The sequence below is a fragment of the Penicillium waksmanii genome (assembly GCF_028829765.1).
Source record: "Penicillium waksmanii strain IBT 27052 chromosome Unknown utg000004l:1.0-5674109.0:1.0-5678898.0, whole genome shotgun sequence".
Lineage (NCBI taxonomy): Eukaryota > Fungi > Ascomycota > Eurotiomycetes > Eurotiales > Aspergillaceae > Penicillium > Penicillium waksmanii.
The window spans coordinates 2,707,528-2,724,447 of NW_026643251.1; the positions used below are offsets into that span (position 1 = coordinate 2,707,528).

Sequence of the window (16,920 nt, forward strand, 5' to 3'; positions counted from 1 at the left end):
CGGCAACGGGTAGCCAAGTCCTGCTTACCTTGCCGCTATGCAAAGTCAAGGTGTACAGGTGGTACATGTTGTGACCGTTGCTCTCGTAAGGGCGTGGATTGCATTTATCATCCCGAGCCAAATCGCGCGAAATCAGGGGGGAACAGGTCTATGGGCTCGGAACAACGGGATGATCAAGCGGTCGCCAATTCTACTAGGCAACTCGCGGGAAATACCTTGTCTTCGGCATCCAATCTTACTCATGGTTCTGAGAGCTCAGCCGAAACCCCTTGGTCTTGGTAATTCTTCCCTTTGAAAATAACCGCACTCACCGGTGCCATCACTGACACCCAAAAGGCTTTATACCCCAGAACTTCCCGACGGTAACAAACTTTGGGCCTTGATCGAAGAATACTTCTCTCACATCCATCCCCTGCGATGCTTTGGATTTGTGCATAAGCCTTCATTCATGCAACGAATAGATGAGGATGTTGGATCGTTCCGTGACGAAGAATCATTGCTCCACGTAATATGTGCGCTTGGTGCGAAGTACGTTGTCGCAGAACCTGCACTAAAATTCCCGATTTAACCAACTTTACAGGTTTATTGCTTTGAATTATGCGCCTCAATTGTCTCCTGAGCTAATGCTGACCGCGGGAAATCAATGGGCCAAGATCGCCAAAGCTCGAATATTTGTCGACCTAGATGATCTTTCCATTGAAAAGTTGATGGTCAGTATCTCGATATACTTAAAGGAGATCCCTTTTTGAGAATTTATTGACACTAATACTTCAAACTCGAAACTTTCGCAGACAGCAATTCTTCTCTATGACCACGATCTTCGAATCGGAAGCTATGCGAGCGCATTCATGCTCAGCGGGATGACCGCCCGAATGTCACAAGCATTGCAATTAAGTCTAGAAAGCTCGGCGGATGTGCTTTGTTCAAAGTCAGACTCATCACCCGTCGTCAATGAAGCGCGACGTCGTTTAATGTGGAGTTGTTATGTCATGGATAGTTGGGTAGGCAGTGGCGTTAATCAACTCACTCTACTGGAAGATCGAGATGTCAAAATCCAGCTGCCATGCCATAGTCATAACTTTATCCTGGGTATCCCCTGCATCACAGAAACGCTCGATGCTGGCAAGGTCCTAAACTTCGTTTCCGATAATCAGATTCCTCCAGATCCGTCTCAAAATATGGGAATAGAGTCATATTTCATTCGTCTTGTGAGCAGTCGGAAGAAGGTATTGCGGTGAGCTTCTCCTCCACTATAAATGATGTTATGAACTGATAGCTGACTTAATCTTAGATATGTTAAGCATCTGGATACCTCTGAGCCCCCTTGGCAACCTCGCTCCGAATTTCTATTACTGTCAGCCGAATTTGACGCATGGCGCCGGTCACTCCCGCAGAGCCTGACGTGGAGTCCGGGTGCCATATATGCCCGCAAAGAATCATCTCAACTTGGCGCGTTAACACTACTCTGGTGCACTTTCCATCAAACATTGGTTGATCTATACCGTATCGGAATGCCAATTCTGTTCCGAATACAGAAAGACATCGATTTCCCTCCCGAACAACAAGAGTTTCTGGACAATTGCCGCAGAGCTTGCTTTGATAATGCCCGGGAGGTGTCTACCATCCTATCCGAGGCATTCAAACACGGAATTAAGGTGCTTGCGGATACTTGGCTCTGCATCATTGCCCATGACAGCACCAAGGTCATGCTTTACTACTTGAAGCTAAACGAACGCTCACGCACACTGGATCAGAGAGAAGTCGACAACACAATAGCGTTGGCGCAGCGAAACCTTGAAGGACTACTGCAAATGAGACCTATGGTTGCAACTGCGGAACACTGTGTAAGCTAAATGGCCCAGAGGTACACACTGCATCTCTAGAACAATCTGCTAATCACATACTTGTCAGTACTTGTCTGTCCTTAAGATGATGATTGCTGCTGGCATTCAGCCCCAGATTTCTCACGGTGCTATTTCTGCTCCCCGAGCTCCCAATGAAACCGAGGCAGCGTATGTTGAGCTTCAGCTTCCCAAATATTCTTTGCTAAATTGCACTCTTCAGACCCTCCGCTCAAGGATCCCCAATGCAAGAATCCCCAGAAAACGTGCTAAACCCACTTGCCATCTACCGAATGGCACGAACAGCCCTGCACGAAAAAGGCGCACAATCGTCTGCGTCGAATTCTCCATCTACTCAAAACACTGCTTCACCCGTGGCGACACGTTCACGCCTTGGTCGGACTCGACACCGCGATCAGTCAAGAGTCGATGTTATACAAATGCCTTCCCCAACTTCAGGCCAAACGCTTAACGAATTTCCTGGATCTAATATATACCAAGGCATGGAAAATTTCTACTTGCCACAACATAGGGAGGACCCATCACTAGAAATGGCGAACTTAGCTCCCATGGCCGCTGGCCTTGGTGGGACTTGGGACCCAGGCGATTTAGCCGTCATGGACATACTAGACGGCGGCATCGCACCATGGACAGCGGACTATTTGACAGATGGCCAATCCGGGGTAGACCCTTTTCTGTTTCCGTTTTAATGGGCCCATGTGCTACGTGAATCGACGCCAAGTATACTACTTAATCATCTAATAAAAAAGAAACCCAGCCTGATGAGCGCATCGAAAGTGTAACTATGCCAGTTCTGGCTGTTCAGGAAATTATTCCCAAAGCTGCTTTGTCGGATGATGGATCTGTGCTCACATCTTTTCCCGGTCCCCAAAGAGAGAATTGGCGATCTCTCGAACGGTTCAATGAAAATCTCTTGATCGTCAGTTCCTTATAGTGTGACTCGAAGGCTAGAAAGTGTTCAGTTGACAATATAGTGAATATCGGAAGAGAACGGATTTCCAACAGATCGTCAGAATACTGATCTGTGTGGATATGGAACCAAACCAAACTGCCAGTTGAAAGGTGGTGACGAGTATTTGTGACAAAGCACCCTTTCATGCGAGATTTCCACCCGGGTGATTGACAGTTGCGCCTCTGGGGGGTTCATAGCCAGATAAGCAGAGCTGCTGATGTTGAGGTGTGATGCCTGGGGCATTCACAGCCACCTTAGGGCGGGGTTCCCCTTTTGGTTGATAGGCTATAGCTTCGCTCTCGTCCTGTTCCATCTGCCCGGGGCCCGAATTACCACTTATCAGATAGGTCTTAAGGTCCCCCGTCTAGTTATCCCATTGGAAGTAAGGTACTTTCCCTGTTCAGTCTAAGTTAGACTGAACATCACCTTCCTTATCGACTGTTGTTGATTTAGGAAAGTCTTGCCGTCACGTGGAGTTGACACTTGCGGGGAAGAACGACTGCGACGCACGCGATTGGCAAGAGATAATATTTACTACTTACATAGTACATACTACGTACTACTCACACCTGGGCAGTATGTAGCCCAGTCGCTAGGAAGGTCTCGCCGATCCTTGTCAATCTTCCGATTCTACCCTTTCCTCCACCATATACGACATCACGGCGGGAACGTTGGTATCTGTGCTCTATAAAGACCGCAGATACTACTATCAGCTACTTCCAAAGTAATCCCAAACCACATCGTTCCATCAGGTCTTCGCCATGGGTTCCACCAACGTCGAGAACTACGATGTCATTATCATCGGTGCCGGTCTTTCTGGAGTCTGCAGTCTTTATCACTTGCGAAAGCGCTTTCCTTCGTGGCGCATCCGCGTGCTAGAGGCCGCTGAAAGCGTCGGTGGAACTTGGTACTGGAATCGCTACCCTGGCGCTCGTGTTGACTCGGAGTCTTTGTCTTACGCCTTCTCCTTTGACAAAGAGCTACGCGACGAGTGGCACTGGAAGGAGTCGTTTGCGCCTGCGTCGGAGATCCTCCGCTACGTCGAGCGCATCTCCGAAAAGCACGATCTTGCGAAACATGTCCAATTCCAAACAAGCATTAAGTCAGCCCACTGGCAGGAAAATAGCCGAAAGTGGCTCTTCACCGATGAAACTGGGGCTCAATACCAATGCCGCTTCTTCGTTAGTTGCATGGGCTTCCTCTCTAAGCCTCAGCTCCCGGCGATTCCTGGCGTCGAAAGCTTCAAAGGCGAATCCTTCCATACTTCTCGGTGGCCAAGGAATTTCAATATGTCGCGTGACTTCGCCAACAAACGCATCGGTGTCATCGGAACGGGCGCCACGGGCATTCAGACAATCACAGCAGTCTCTAAGGAGCCTAGTGTGAAATCGGTGACTGTTTTTCAAAGAACGGCAAATTGGTCCGCGCCTCTTCGAAACGAGTCAATCAGTCTTGAGCAAATGAAAACACACTGGGAAAACTATGATGATATCTTCCAGCTCTGTGCCGAGACCCCTGGGTGTTTTATGCACCAGGCTGACCCTCGGAAATCAATGGAAGTATCCCAGGAGGAGCGATACGCTCTTTGGGAGGAGATTTATGCTAAGCCAGGCTTTTCGAAGTGGCTAGGTGCTTTTAGCGACACATACACCGACAGGCTGGCCAACAAGCTCTACTCGGATTTCATCGCAGACAAGATTCGCCAACGCGTGCACGACCCAAGGGTTGCGGACAGCCTCATCCCCAAGAACCATGGCTTCGGCACTCGACGAGTTCCTCTAGAAAGCGGGTACTTTGATGTCTACAATAAGCCGAATGTTCATCTCGTGGACTTGCAGCAGACACCCGTTGAGAGCATCACCGAAACCGGCATCAGAACCAATGACGGCAAACACCATGATCTCGACGTACTTATCTACGCTACTGGATTCGATGCCATTACCGGTGCCTTTAGCGCTATCGATTGGCGTGCCAAGGATGGCCGACCCCTTGTCGGTAGCAGCGACTCCCAGCAAGGCTCTCAGGCTATTTGGGTCGACCACCGACCACGCACCTATCTCGGTTTGACGGCTAATTCCATGCCCAATATGTTTATGATCCTCGGCCCTCACCAGCCATTTGGAAACGCTCCTCGGACTATAGAGCACGCCGTTGCGGTGGTGTCCGATCTTCTCCAACACTGCAAGGATAACAACTACACATATGTGGAGCCGACAGAGAGAGCTGTCGAGGAGTGGACAGAGCATGTGGTGGAATGCAGCAAAGGATCCTTGTCCAACGAAGTTGACAGCTGGATGACCGGTGTGAACAAAAACATTAAAGGAAAGACTGTTCGCAGTGTTGCTAGGTACTCTGGCCACGCAGTTGAGTACCGCCGGAGATGCGCCGAATGTAAGGAGAGGGGTTGGAAGGGATTCAACTTCGAGACCGACCAACCACAAGTGCTTGCTAGAATTTAGACATTGTATGCTTTTTTATTGAAAATAAATTTCTTTTTGTATTCTGCCCTAAAAATACCGGCAAGTGGTAGCTTTTGCTCGTCACCCTAGCTTCCTTCCATCTAGAAGCCATCCACATCTGTCCCAGGATTTCACTCCGAGTCAAGATTCGCTAGGAAACTCGCCGATGGGGCAAAAAATGTTGTCCCCGTTAACGGTTTCGAGAAATCCAGAATACGATCATGCAATCCCGGCGGGTCTCCGAGGAACATTCGCTCCAGCATCTTCTCAATCACCCACAGTCGTCGAGTATACCCGATGAAGTATGTTCCAAATTCTGCAGATCCAGGCGATCCAAACGGCATATTATCGCGTAGAATGTCATGCTCATCCCCATTTTCATCTTCGATTGTGTTCAACGTCTTATGCGATCGCTGACCGGACTCAGCATCATCCAACTCGACATTATCAATCTTCGTCCGACCGATGATTTTCTCCTGCTGCTCGGTAGAAAGGTGTCCCCATCCAGGCAGATCATGTGTGTATTTTTGCACAACTATATAGCTTCCGCCTTCTGCAGATGTATCTTCTCCGGCGACTAGAACGGAAGCTGGCACGGATGGACCGACGGGGTTTGCTGTACCGTCAACAAAGCCCAACAGATCACGCACATCGAAGTATCGGAAGCCGACTGTCTCATCGACCACTGAGACTGCATCACCCAGTTGGTTCATCAATTGGCGTTCGAACTCGAAACAGATATCCCGCCGGTCGGAACGAATATGGAATAACAAATCGCCAGGCGTAGAGACAGCGATATGCTTTTCGCCTTTCACCTCACGGAAAGAGTGCAGCTCTGCAGGACGAGGGAGGCTTGTGAGATCATCCCATATGTCGCTGCCTATCCCGACTGTGCATGCGAATTGCGCACTCAGATCTCGAATAGAGACATTTTTCGCTAGACTATCTAAACCGGCAAGCGTTGAACGGATTGTGGTGATTGAATCTGGCTTCTTCGTCGCAGTCACGACCAGAAATGTTGCTGACTGGGTAAGAGGAGCGTCGACTCGCTGTGGTTCAATTGGTACCCGTTGGCTGTTCATATTTGCCTTCGATAATTGGATTATCCCTTGGGGGTGGCTATTTTGATGCGTTGCCGAGATTGTTCGTTGCTTAGCTTGGGATGAAACAGGTCGTTGTAAAGCTTTGAGTAATGAGGAAGCCGGACTTCTCCCGGTATGGCTCATTTGCACTCCTAGGAGGGATAATGGCTGGCTGGTTATTTTGAGAAACGTCAATGTCCCAATTCTAGCACTGCGCATCGTTGTCGGAGCGAATCTTAAAACGACAATCTCTATCCCACGTCTGATAAATTTGTAAAAACCACTTGAGGTCCCATTGATTATTTAAACGTATTTCTCTATTGGTCGGAACCATTGGTCCTCCCGCTATAACATAGTAATGTAGTCGATGATGACGGCTTTGGACGGGTGATGAGGTCACACATCCGGAAGCGGTGCCAACACTATAAAGGCACTCAACTTCTAGAAGAAATCAAAATAAGATAAAAATCGGAGTTGATTTCCAGGTAAATATTGATACTCTTCCGTTCCCGACACTAAAGGTCTTAGGACGTCTACGAATAATGCAATTCCAAGTGAAGATAGTATATTCAATTTGACACGGTCATTTAATCATTCGAATCTAACAATCTGACATGCAATCCTTTCAGCGCTGTGTATATCCACCGTCCACCATCAAGGCAGTTCCAGTTACAAAGGAGCTCCTTCCACCACACAGGTAAATCACACCATCTGCGATCTCCTCCGGTCGGCCCATCCGCTCCATCGGCACCGCTGTCCCAATTCTCTCCATCATCGCCTGGAGGATCTGAGGAGACTTCGTAGTCAGAGGTGTCTCTGTATAACCGGGGCAGACCGCGTTGATCCGTAGTCCATCCTTTGCGTAGTCCTCAGAGGCCGTCCTTGTGAGACCAATAATGGCATGCTTCGAAACTGTGTAGGCCGTTGATAGAGGGATTCCAACCACACCCTGAATAGAGGAAAAGTTGACAATCGAGCCCCTTGACAAAGCTCGACCATCAATGTTTGATCGGATAGGCTCTTGCTTCAGCATGATCTTGGCGGCAGCTCGGAGGATAAAGAATGTGCCATTCAGGTTGATGTTCAGGATACGGTCCCAGTCGGCAGTTTCCACAAACGCTGTGCCTCCGGGGTGTTTCATGGCAACTCCAGCAGCATTAACGACATAGTCGAGACGTCCGAATGTTCTTGCGACGCTCTCGACGACCTCATTCACGCGTGCTTCATTTCCGACGTCTGTAGGGAAAATTTCGACTCGGGCAGGGCGAGTGTGGCGGAGTTCTCGTTGCTTTGATTGGATTTCGGTCTTGATTTGCTCCAATGCTTGTTGGTTCAGGTCTAGGAGGGCAATGCCAGAAACTCCATCTCTGATCAGTCCGAGTGCACAGGCACGGCCAATACCAGAGGCACTGCCTGTGACCAATGCGATGCCGGGAACGTCCATTTTAGGTGTGAGGATGAAGGGGAGGAATAATTGAGAAGAAATGAGAAGAGATGGACGAAATTAATCTTTTTCCTTCCATAATTTCTGGTGGGCAGCTGATAATAAGTAAATGAGGAGAGCTCCCATACTCCTCTACTGCCTGTGGAGCTTGTCGGGGAAGCCTTCCTAAATTTGCAGCCACCACAGGGCCGCGGAATATTGGCCAATCTCCACCTATCATTGCTTTATCGGGATCCAGTAAATTAGGCAGTCGGCAGGTGCACCAGGTGACACGCTGTTCGCTCGAAAAATCTTTAAAAAAAAAAAGTGAATACTGAGGGGAAGCGCGGTTAGGATGGTAGTCACATTACTGAATGGAGAGAAGACAACAAATTTTGAGATATCACCCGGGCATCTTTTGCGGAACACGATTATCAGTTTTTCCTTTAAGTTAATTATCAAGCAAATTAATAATTCTAAGTGTAGGAAGATTTCTAATCCCTAGTGGTAACAATTATCATTGTTGTAAAGCTACCGACCTCTTCATTAAGTCGACCCAGGTCGTGCTACTGCCATTTGAGTTGCGTTTCTCCTCCCATACTTTTTCAATCGAAGCCTGGGTTTCAGCAAAGGATAAAAGCCCACTGCGCTGTGCTGAAACCTCAAACCAAGCAGAAAACGATTCCTGTACCTTACGATCTTCTGCTTCGCAGGCTGCAATAAATGCTGGCCAGATGAAGCCAGCGGAGCCGTGCACCACGCTCGAATCGGCATATTCACATTGAAGTAGGCAGTCACGTACATCGGCTACCTTCTTTTGCAGCATTGATGCATCCAGATCGTAAATTCGGCGATAGAAGTAGATAGCCAAGGCCTGTCGCATGGCCTCGAGCATATTTTCCAGAATATGCTGATCGACGGACGACTGATGGGTTCCGAGACCAGGTGCGATTTGGCTTGGCCTTTCAAGGTGATTAATATAGTCTTCAAGTGCCTTTGCACGATTGATAAAATCTTTGAGGTTTAACTCGTTCGGATTGTTCTGCTGTTCTGCGGCATCTTTCTCGGTTCCGAGTCGAATAATCATCGATAAGAGAATCATCCAAGTTTCTGGAATTCCAAATATCTCTGGGTATAGTGTTGCTGAGAATATTCCAGGTCGCTCGAGATGAAGATCATTTTCTCCTTCTTCCCTGCCTCTGACGCGCAGCATCTCTTGGTGTAAATTATTGTATTTATAAAGACGGAAAGACAATCCATCGACACTTGCCGGAGCTAGTCCACTAGACTCAATAGCTCGACGAATGTGCCTTCGTTGATTTGAATTTGCTCCACCAAGAAAGATGCTCTCGTGGAACATCCGCTCAAAGACGTAGCAGTGATGGAGAAGTCGGACTTTTCGCGACTTCTTCCGCTTCAGTCCTTTCAAGCGGATAAATTTCTCTGCTTCCAAGAAATACCCTTCCGCTTCATTTCGATCTCCACAGAAATTTGACAGCTGCACCATAGTAAGCAGGGCCATTAATATCGACTTGTATTTGGCCGGCTTGGGGACGTTGTAGGCAGCCATGAGCATCTTTCGGGAATGCTCCTGTGCTTGGCGAAGATATTGATGTCCTTGATCAAGCCATGACTGAGACCGGGAGACTCCACCGAGACTAAAAGCACTGGTAGCCAGGGTGCCATAGAATGCGCATAGACTGGCATTATTAAGTTCCTCACCCAGTGCGAGTGCGGCAAGGCAGTCTTTCGCATGCGGGATGAATAGAACATGCCATGGTGTCTTCTTATGTCTGACGGGTGTCATCAGACTGATAACGGTGGAAGAGTAATGTTTGAGGAGGAACACCGCGTCTTGTGGAAGGGCATCGGTCCCACCCGGCACAGAAATAAGAGAAGGGGGAGAGATGGGAGCATTGCAATATGAGTCCGACATTATGGAAGTTAGTTGACAGTCGGCTGGATCTATAGTGTGATTATCAAAAGGAACTTGGTCCATGATCATATCCAAAAGATCTGGGGATGACGAGCTCGGATCTCCGTCAGGCTGCCCCAGAATCGATTGCATAAACCCTGGAGACCATGCCGCAATTCCAGATGCAGCCGGAAATGGATCTATCATCGGTACTACATCTTCTGGAGGACTCAATTCGGTCGTTGTATCTGATCCCTCGACAGGTGGTTGTCGGTCGCACGGAGATGGAGAGACAACTAAGACTGTTTGAGGCGGTTGCGCTCGAAATGCCCCAAATGGTCCATAGGATATGTCAACTTCCTCCGACACAGCTGCATTCTCACACTCTTCGTCTATTTGTGCTAAAAGCTTATGTGTCGATTTAGGCGGCGCAGCTGATACCAGCCACTCGCTCATGTGAATGCGTTCCTCCTCCGTAAACAAAGGTCGGCGAAAGCGAATCCGGCTGTCAGGGTTTTTCGAGTCAAAGAAGATATCTTTCTTATAGCCAGCACATTCCAGCCCAAAGTATGTGCACATAGAGCAGGTCGGTCGGCCTTCGTCGCATTTGACATGGCGGCTTCGACACTGAATGAGTTAGAGCGATGATTCCGGTTTATCTCATGGACGCCATACCGTTGAACATCCTGTAAACGAGCGCGTGTGCGATCCCAGCTCTGCACGACCAAGACCATTCGACATGGTCAACTCAGGTGTAGAGATGCATCGTACGAGTACAAGCTGCAGAATATCATCGGGGTGCCTCCGAGCAGGTTTGCGGTTGAGTTTGCGGGGGATTGAGATCATGTGGGGCGATAGGCAAAGCCTGCCTCTTTTGCCCCTTGGTATTGGTGAGATAATTGGTGCGCGGATACTTGCCTCTTCGTCGAGACTTGCTCGCCCTGTATCTATACACATGACCACGCATGTCGATCTCCCCGCAAGGCCGCAGGGTATTGATAGATAGAGATTTTACCTGGATCTCCTCTATCTAGCAGGATTGAATAATAATTTCTGGTCTTCCAGAATTCTTTGCATCGATATCGGCAGTTGTCTTGACAGAGTGGCGAGTGTCAAACATATCCACAATTTCCAATTCAACCAGCCAACTTTTCCTTTTCTGATGACACCTCACAATCGCTGCCGCATGATCCAGGCAATCGTCAACGAGACTCGCTAGAACGAAGCTCCCTCCAGGCTCGCGAAGAACGATTGGGCTTTTGCCTGATCAATGAAGATTCTCCGAAATTCAACATCAAATCACCAACACAATCGGCATATGTATTTCATAGTCAACCAGTCTAACCGGGTCCCTGCATGAAGGGTGGCCTAGCCGATACAACAAATGAAACTGTTCTTTATAATAGCAGCAGTCTGTAATATGGAAAATGAGTGAAGTTATCGAGCAATCATCAATAATACTAGCGATTTAATTCAAATGCTATCATATACCATGAGAAACATCACACTGAAGCCTGCACAACCCGTGCCCAGTCACCAAACCCATATGGGCCAGGAACATTCTCGCCATCGAACAAGCTAGCCATAACAACCCGATCACTCTGGTCTCCTTGCCACGGCTCCCTACCATGTTGAGCAATAATATTATCGTAGACCAGCACATCACCCTCCTGCCAACGATGCAACACACGAATCTCGTCTGTGATCTTGGCCAGATGCGCAACATACTTCTCTGGGATTACCGACCCATCACCGTACAGTTGCTGTGTAACGTTTCGTCGCGCGTCAAGATCAACCTGCGCCCTCTTCCAATAGGATGCCAGTCCTGTGAATAAAGAGGGCAGATTGGTTCCAGGTTGGGTACGGATCACAGGTAAGCGATGTGTGAGCACCAACCCATCATCTGTCCACTCCCAGGTCGTATATTTTCCCCGTCCATATCGTTCAATCTGCGCTTCTATTTTTCGCTTTTTGGTCTCCTCGTCGTCTCCTTCCACAATTTGTTTACCGAAAGCTTGTCGAAGAGTCGAGCCTCCCTCGTATTGCTTATCGGTTTTGTAGGTCACCCTGCTGAGGATGCCTTTCTCTGTGATCTCTGCGATAAAATCCGGGATTTCTTGCTGGGCGCGATTGAATAGCTCAAGCGAAGATGAAACGGGTGATTCGCCTCCACTCTTCGGAGCATTATGGCCATAGAAAAAAATATACTCCGGTGCGTGAGGAACTTGTGGGGATTCATTGTGGTTGTAAATGAGTACTTCTTTCGGTGCTTCGTTCGCCGGTGCGACATTAGGTGCCAGTAAAGGTCTGTCAACAACTATCCCAATAATCTCGTGTGGCTTGTACCCAAAGGCAAGGGCAAACTTGCTAAAGTCTTCGGCATTGTGAATGGGGAGGCCTCGAAATAGTAACGTGCCGTGGCGCGCGAGCTTTTTGGTGAAAATTCCCTCCCGCTCTTGAAGAGTCTTGATAGTATCCACAATAGTGTCTAACTTTGGTGGGGAATCTTCGTTTGTGAGACGCAGGGCGAGAGGGATCACTGTGTTAGGAGGGTGTGGACGCCCAAGCACACGCTGGTTAGAGGAGGGGAAGCTCAAAGGGCTCGAAAGAGACTGCGGTGGCTTCTGTATCGCCGAGGTGCAGCTTTTCAATATTTATCTGCTCTGTAACTGTGCCCATGATGAATCTTTCTCGTAGACTGGTAGTATGCAGTAGTATGGAGAGGGATTATAATTCGGTCCGGGCTCTCCTATTAAATAGCCGAGATGCATATTCCAACCCAAGTGAGGAGAACCTCCTCATTCACGCCAAGATGACGATATCCAAAATATACTATTGGATGACGATAATGGACCAGTTAAATACAACCTTCGGTAATAGTTTTCTTGGGGGCGACTATCGTCCAAGTTCAATCCGAGGCAACAGCATATTGTGTCATTTTACCATGCGCATACGTGCTTGCGGGGACACAAGACCTTAGGCAATCGGACGCCCAGATAATTATGAAGCTATATTAGCGATTCCATATCCATTCATTAAATTTTGATTTCTAGACTATTTTTCTCCGTGTTATTTTCGACATATCCTTCTCACGATGGTGACTGCATCAAAACCAGAAGGAATTGTTGATATCGAAACTGATATTCAACCAGTATCAGAAACGTCGACAGAGCATAAAGACCGGCCACCCTTTTTTCGCAGTACTCTTTTCCAAATTTTAGTCGTCGGGCTATGTGCCTTTTGTGCACCGGGAATATGGAGCGCGATGAACGGACTCGGTGTCGGCGGTTCCCAGAGCCCCGACCTAGTTAACGCCGCCAATGCCCTTCTCTATGCATTCATGACCATCACCTGCTTTGCTGGCCCGTGGATAACAAATGCCATTGGCTTCCGTTGGACCCTCTCTTTAGGTTCAATAGGCTATCCACTTTACGCCGCTGGTCTGTATCTGAACAATCGAACCGGTGCTACGTGGCTTGTCTATCTCGGTTCTGTAACATGCGGTATTAGTGCTGGCTTCTTCTGGAGTGTTGAAGGGGCCGTCGCGACAGGGTATCCGGAGCAACACAAGCGGGGTCGCTACATTGCTACATGGTTTACATTCCGCAACTTTGGCAATATTATCGGAGGCGCTGTTGCCCTTGGGATCAACCACAAAGTTAATCAGCGAGGACAAGTTGGCTACCAGACCTACCTTGCTTTCATCGCGATTCAATGCTTGGGTTTATTCATTGGTCTGCTTCTTTCAAACCCTGATAAGGTCCAACGAGATGATCACACTAAGATCGAAGCACCTCGCAATATCCATTGGCGGGATGAGATGAAAGCAATGTGGAGACTGGGTATGAGCAAGTCAATTCTTCTCCTGGTTCCATTATTTTGGTACTTTGGGTGGATTCAGGCATATCCTGGTACATATCTGGCGACCTATTTCACCGTCAGGTCGCGATCACTGGGCAGCTTCATGAATGCCGTGGTAGGCACGTTTGCGACGTGGCTTGGCGGCTCACTTGTTGACCTGCCATGGCACAAGAGCCGCAAAGTACGAGCTATCACCACATTTATTTTGATTGCGGTGCTTAACAGTGCAACCTGGATCTGGGCAGTTATCATTCAGGATGAATACAGGCGCACTAAGCCTGTCCTAGATTGGTCCGACCAACGTGCATTCGGTCGCGGATTCGGCCTTTTCCTGTTTGAACGCATTAGTCTGGGTATAGTCGAGAACTATATATACTGGTGCATTGGAAATCTTTCGGACTCTCCTGGTGACCAGATTCGATATAGTTCGTTGTTACGGGGGATCGAGACGGCTGGAGTGGCCGTGGGATTTGGTGTGCAAGCTGTGCCCACGGCATTAATCATTACTGCTGGTATCAATTTCGGCTTGTGGTTCCTGGCATTGCCTTTCAGCTTTTATGCAACCTTGCAGGTGGTGCGAAAGTTTGAACTGCTAAAGCATGAGAATCAGAATCCGCTTGTGTCAGAGCGATAGGTCTTAGTCTATTGGACCGACATTTCTTAATCAACAATCAGTTATGGATTGTGCTATACTGACCCGGATCTTTATGAGGAAATATTTGACTGTATTTTAGTATCGAGCTTCAATTGATAGATAACGCACACCAGTCTGTGTCACTGGCCCTTCGAATTTAGACTTGGTGCATCCACTCAAAGGATTAGAGTGTAGACGAGCATGATGAATATCCTCCTTCCTAATGCAGCAGGAAATAGCAATACCTATTGATATTTAGAAGGTGTTCACTCCATATCGATTTTAAGTCCCGATGCTTCTGCCTATTTTGCGCGAATTGGGCTCCTCTATGGTGTGCTAACAATCGCGACGCCCTCAGAGACAGGCAATCTACGGCCTGGAAATCCTCCGATAGATCCATCCTGACAGCTAGTACAAGCCTCTATTAAAAGATGACTAGCTAAATCAGTTCAATTTAACGAGCTTCATGACGTGCTTGGCAGGTGTCCTTTTTCATGGCTTCGACACATTGGTATAAAATTTGCGCCTCCCGGTATCGCTTCCCTCAGGTTGGGATATTGTACGAACAAGATGGTGGCAAGTTCAGATTCTTCGATTGAGGTGCCAGCATTGTCCAAAAATGGTACGACTGTGATCGAGACTCATGACTATGATGAACCGATCCGTGATGTTTTTGGAGATGTTATCGACGATGGTCTTCGTCGAGGTCTAAGGGCCGCCAGTTTATGATCATTGCTTTGGGCAGCATCATTGTACCTGGCTGTTTTTACGGACTTGGATATGGTATATACGAGGCCGGCCCTCTAGGCCTATTGATTGGCTTCTCCGTAGTTGGTATTTTTATCAATCGACGTGAAGATATTTATCGAATTTTCGAACTGACCAACCTTGGAATGAATAGGTGCTATTGTGTGGATTCTCATGCAAAGTGTGGGCGAGGTAGCTACCTTATTTCCAGTTCATGGGGAGTTTGTCGAGGTAAATAATTCCGCTCTCTGGTGGCCATTCTATCATTCTCATATCCGGATATAGCATTGTGATCGATTTGTGGATCCAACACTCAGTTTTTCTATGTCATGGCTTTACTACCTTATGTGGAGCGTTTTCTTAGCTTCTGGTAAATGCGCTATTATCTAGCTTAGCTTGGCTGTTGGCTGACATGGTACTAGACTGGAATAATGCGACGGTATTCCTGCAGTTTTGGATCCCTGACACTAAATTTCCTGTTTGGGCATGGTATACCCTGTTCTTCGTCTTTTTCATTATCTTCACCACCCTCGGTGTCAACTTCTACGGAGAGACGGAGTACTATTTTGGCATGTTCAAATTCATATCCCTTATTGTACTATTTTTCATCTGCATCCTTGCCGATGTCGGTGCATTTGGCAATGGCTATATCGGATTCAGGTACTGGACACCACCTTATGGTCAGTGTTTTCCTTAAAGCTCCCTTTCTTTACTCTCCACTGACGTCTTGCAAATTATCACAGGTCCAATCCAAAATGGGATCAATGGGTTTGGTCAAGTGCTTGTTCTTGCTGCGGCGTACTATGTCGGTACAGAAATCGTCTCAGTTGCAGCTGGCGAGTCGAAAAATCCCCAGCGCGACGTCCCTCGCGTAAGTCACTGAATTCACATCAAAAGCAAAGGCTGACCCTTTTCAAAGGCTACCAAGTCCATTCTGTATCGAATCTTAATTGTCTTCATTGGCATGTCCTTCCTCCAAGGCTTGATTTGCCCCTCGGCTTCAGATGACCTAGTACGCCCAGACTCCAAAACAGCATCTTCTCCATTCACGATCGGCTTCACGCTCGCAGGATGGAAATCATCTGGTCATTTTGTCAACGCCATTATATTGATTGCCTTTGTTTCAGCCGCCAATGGAGTCGTCTACATTCAATCTCACACTCTTTACTCTCTAGCTCTGAAACTCAAAGCGCCCTCGCTTTTTGCGATCACGAGCTCCAGGGGAGGTGAGTTTATCAAGCAGAAAAATCAGTTTCGCCCAGTGAGCAAACGATGATCTAGTCCCATATCCTGCGATCATATTCTCCAACATGTGGGGTTTCCTGGGCTTGATGTCCCTAACAACGACCGCCGGGAGCCTCTTCTCGTATTTCACCTCCTTCGGTGGTACAGCAGCCTACATTGCGTGGGCGACAATCACCTTTGTCCAATTAAGAGTTCGCGCCGCCGCCAAGAAGCAGAATATTGATATCCAAGCATTCCCGTTTACTGCCCCTGGACATACTCTAATTTATTGGGGGGACTTCTTTAATTATTTTCTGTTCTTGATCCAAGGATTCACTGTCTTTGAAACCCCGTTCAACTACCAGTCATTCATTGCTTCATACATCAGTAATCCGGTTTTCTTCGCCCTCTTCTTTGGCTATAAATGGTGGTTTGAAACAAAGTGGTGAGTCCGAGTCCTATTGTGAACTTCTATGGTTACTTGGCTCACATTTTCTTAGGGTGCCACTCGATCAGATTGACTTCTCGGGCAGACGCCACTGGACCCTTGATGAAACGTCAACAAAATCAAGATCATGGGGACGAAGGGTCCTGGATGCTTTGAAAGATTGAGATATACAATTATCAGGCTGCTTCTTCAAAGAGCCTCTAGCCAACATATCATAAATTCAATTGAAATCAATTATATTTCCCTGCCGATTGTCCCATGAATTATTATTTTTTTGCGTTCCAAAAGCCACGGCCAGTTGTTTGGTGCTTCA

At 47.8% G+C, this 16,920-nt stretch overlaps 8 protein-coding genes across 8 annotated transcripts; 4 read left to right on the plus strand and 4 right to left on the minus strand.

Annotated features, from left to right (window-relative positions):
• Positions 1–337: 337 nt before the first annotated feature.
• On the plus strand, positions 338–2,551 carry N7481_003807 (fungal specific transcription factor domain-containing protein; the record flags this gene model as incomplete). Its single annotated transcript, XM_057263026.1, has 6 exons — positions 338–528; positions 581–710; positions 792–1,234; positions 1,292–1,844; positions 1,912–2,012; positions 2,065–2,551. Coding segments are annotated over 6 exons (1,905 nt in total), but the record flags the coding sequence as incomplete, so codon positions are not given.
• A 1,024-nt stretch (positions 2,552–3,575) lies between these two features.
• On the plus strand, positions 3,576–5,273 carry N7481_003808 (flavin-containing monooxygenase; the record flags this gene model as incomplete). The annotated part of the gene is made up of 1 exon (XM_057263027.1): positions 3,576–5,273. One exon carries the CDS (start codon positions 3,576–3,578, stop codon positions 5,271–5,273), a length of 1,698 nt encoding a protein of 565 aa, XP_057124688.1.
• Positions 5,274–5,404: 131 nt separating this feature from the next.
• On the minus strand, positions 5,405–6,355 carry N7481_003809 (Dyp-type peroxidase; the record flags this gene model as incomplete). The annotated part of the gene is made up of 1 exon (XM_057263028.1): positions 5,405–6,355. One exon carries the CDS (start codon positions 6,353–6,355, stop codon positions 5,405–5,407), a length of 951 nt encoding a protein of 316 aa, XP_057124689.1.
• Positions 6,356–6,980: 625 nt separating this feature from the next.
• Positions 6,981–7,799, minus strand: N7481_003810 (SDR family NAD(P)-dependent oxidoreductase; the record flags this gene model as incomplete). Its single annotated transcript, XM_057263029.1, has 1 exon — positions 6,981–7,799. The coding sequence occupies one exon, from the start codon at positions 7,797–7,799 to the stop codon at positions 6,981–6,983; it is 819 nt and encodes a 272-aa protein (XP_057124690.1).
• Positions 7,800–8,295: 496 nt separating this feature from the next.
• N7481_003811 (Zn(II)2Cys6 transcription factor) lies at positions 8,296–10,539 on the minus strand (the record flags this gene model as incomplete). Its single annotated transcript, XM_057263030.1, has 2 exons — positions 8,296–10,320; positions 10,369–10,539. 2 exons carry the CDS (start codon positions 10,537–10,539, stop codon positions 8,296–8,298), a joined length of 2,196 nt encoding a protein of 731 aa, XP_057124691.1.
• A 656-nt stretch (positions 10,540–11,195) lies between these two features.
• N7481_003812 (uncharacterized protein) lies at positions 11,196–12,372 on the minus strand (the record flags this gene model as incomplete). Its single annotated transcript, XM_057263031.1, has 2 exons — positions 11,196–12,317; positions 12,364–12,372. 2 exons carry the CDS (start codon positions 12,370–12,372, stop codon positions 11,196–11,198), a joined length of 1,131 nt encoding a protein of 376 aa, XP_057124692.1.
• Positions 12,373–12,787: 415 nt separating this feature from the next.
• N7481_003813 (uncharacterized protein) lies at positions 12,788–14,188 on the plus strand (the record flags this gene model as incomplete). The annotated part of the gene is made up of 1 exon (XM_057263032.1): positions 12,788–14,188. One exon carries the CDS (start codon positions 12,788–12,790, stop codon positions 14,186–14,188), a length of 1,401 nt encoding a protein of 466 aa, XP_057124693.1.
• A 725-nt stretch (positions 14,189–14,913) lies between these two features.
• N7481_003814 (uncharacterized protein) lies at positions 14,914–16,608 on the plus strand (the record flags this gene model as incomplete). The annotated part of the gene is made up of 7 exons (XM_057263033.1): positions 14,914–15,022; positions 15,090–15,166; positions 15,221–15,305; positions 15,331–15,615; positions 15,679–15,806; positions 15,855–16,161; positions 16,217–16,608. The coding sequence occupies 7 exons, from the start codon at positions 14,914–14,916 to the stop codon at positions 16,606–16,608; spliced, it is 1,383 nt and encodes a 460-aa protein (XP_057124694.1).
• Between the last annotated feature and the right edge of the window lie 312 nt (positions 16,609–16,920).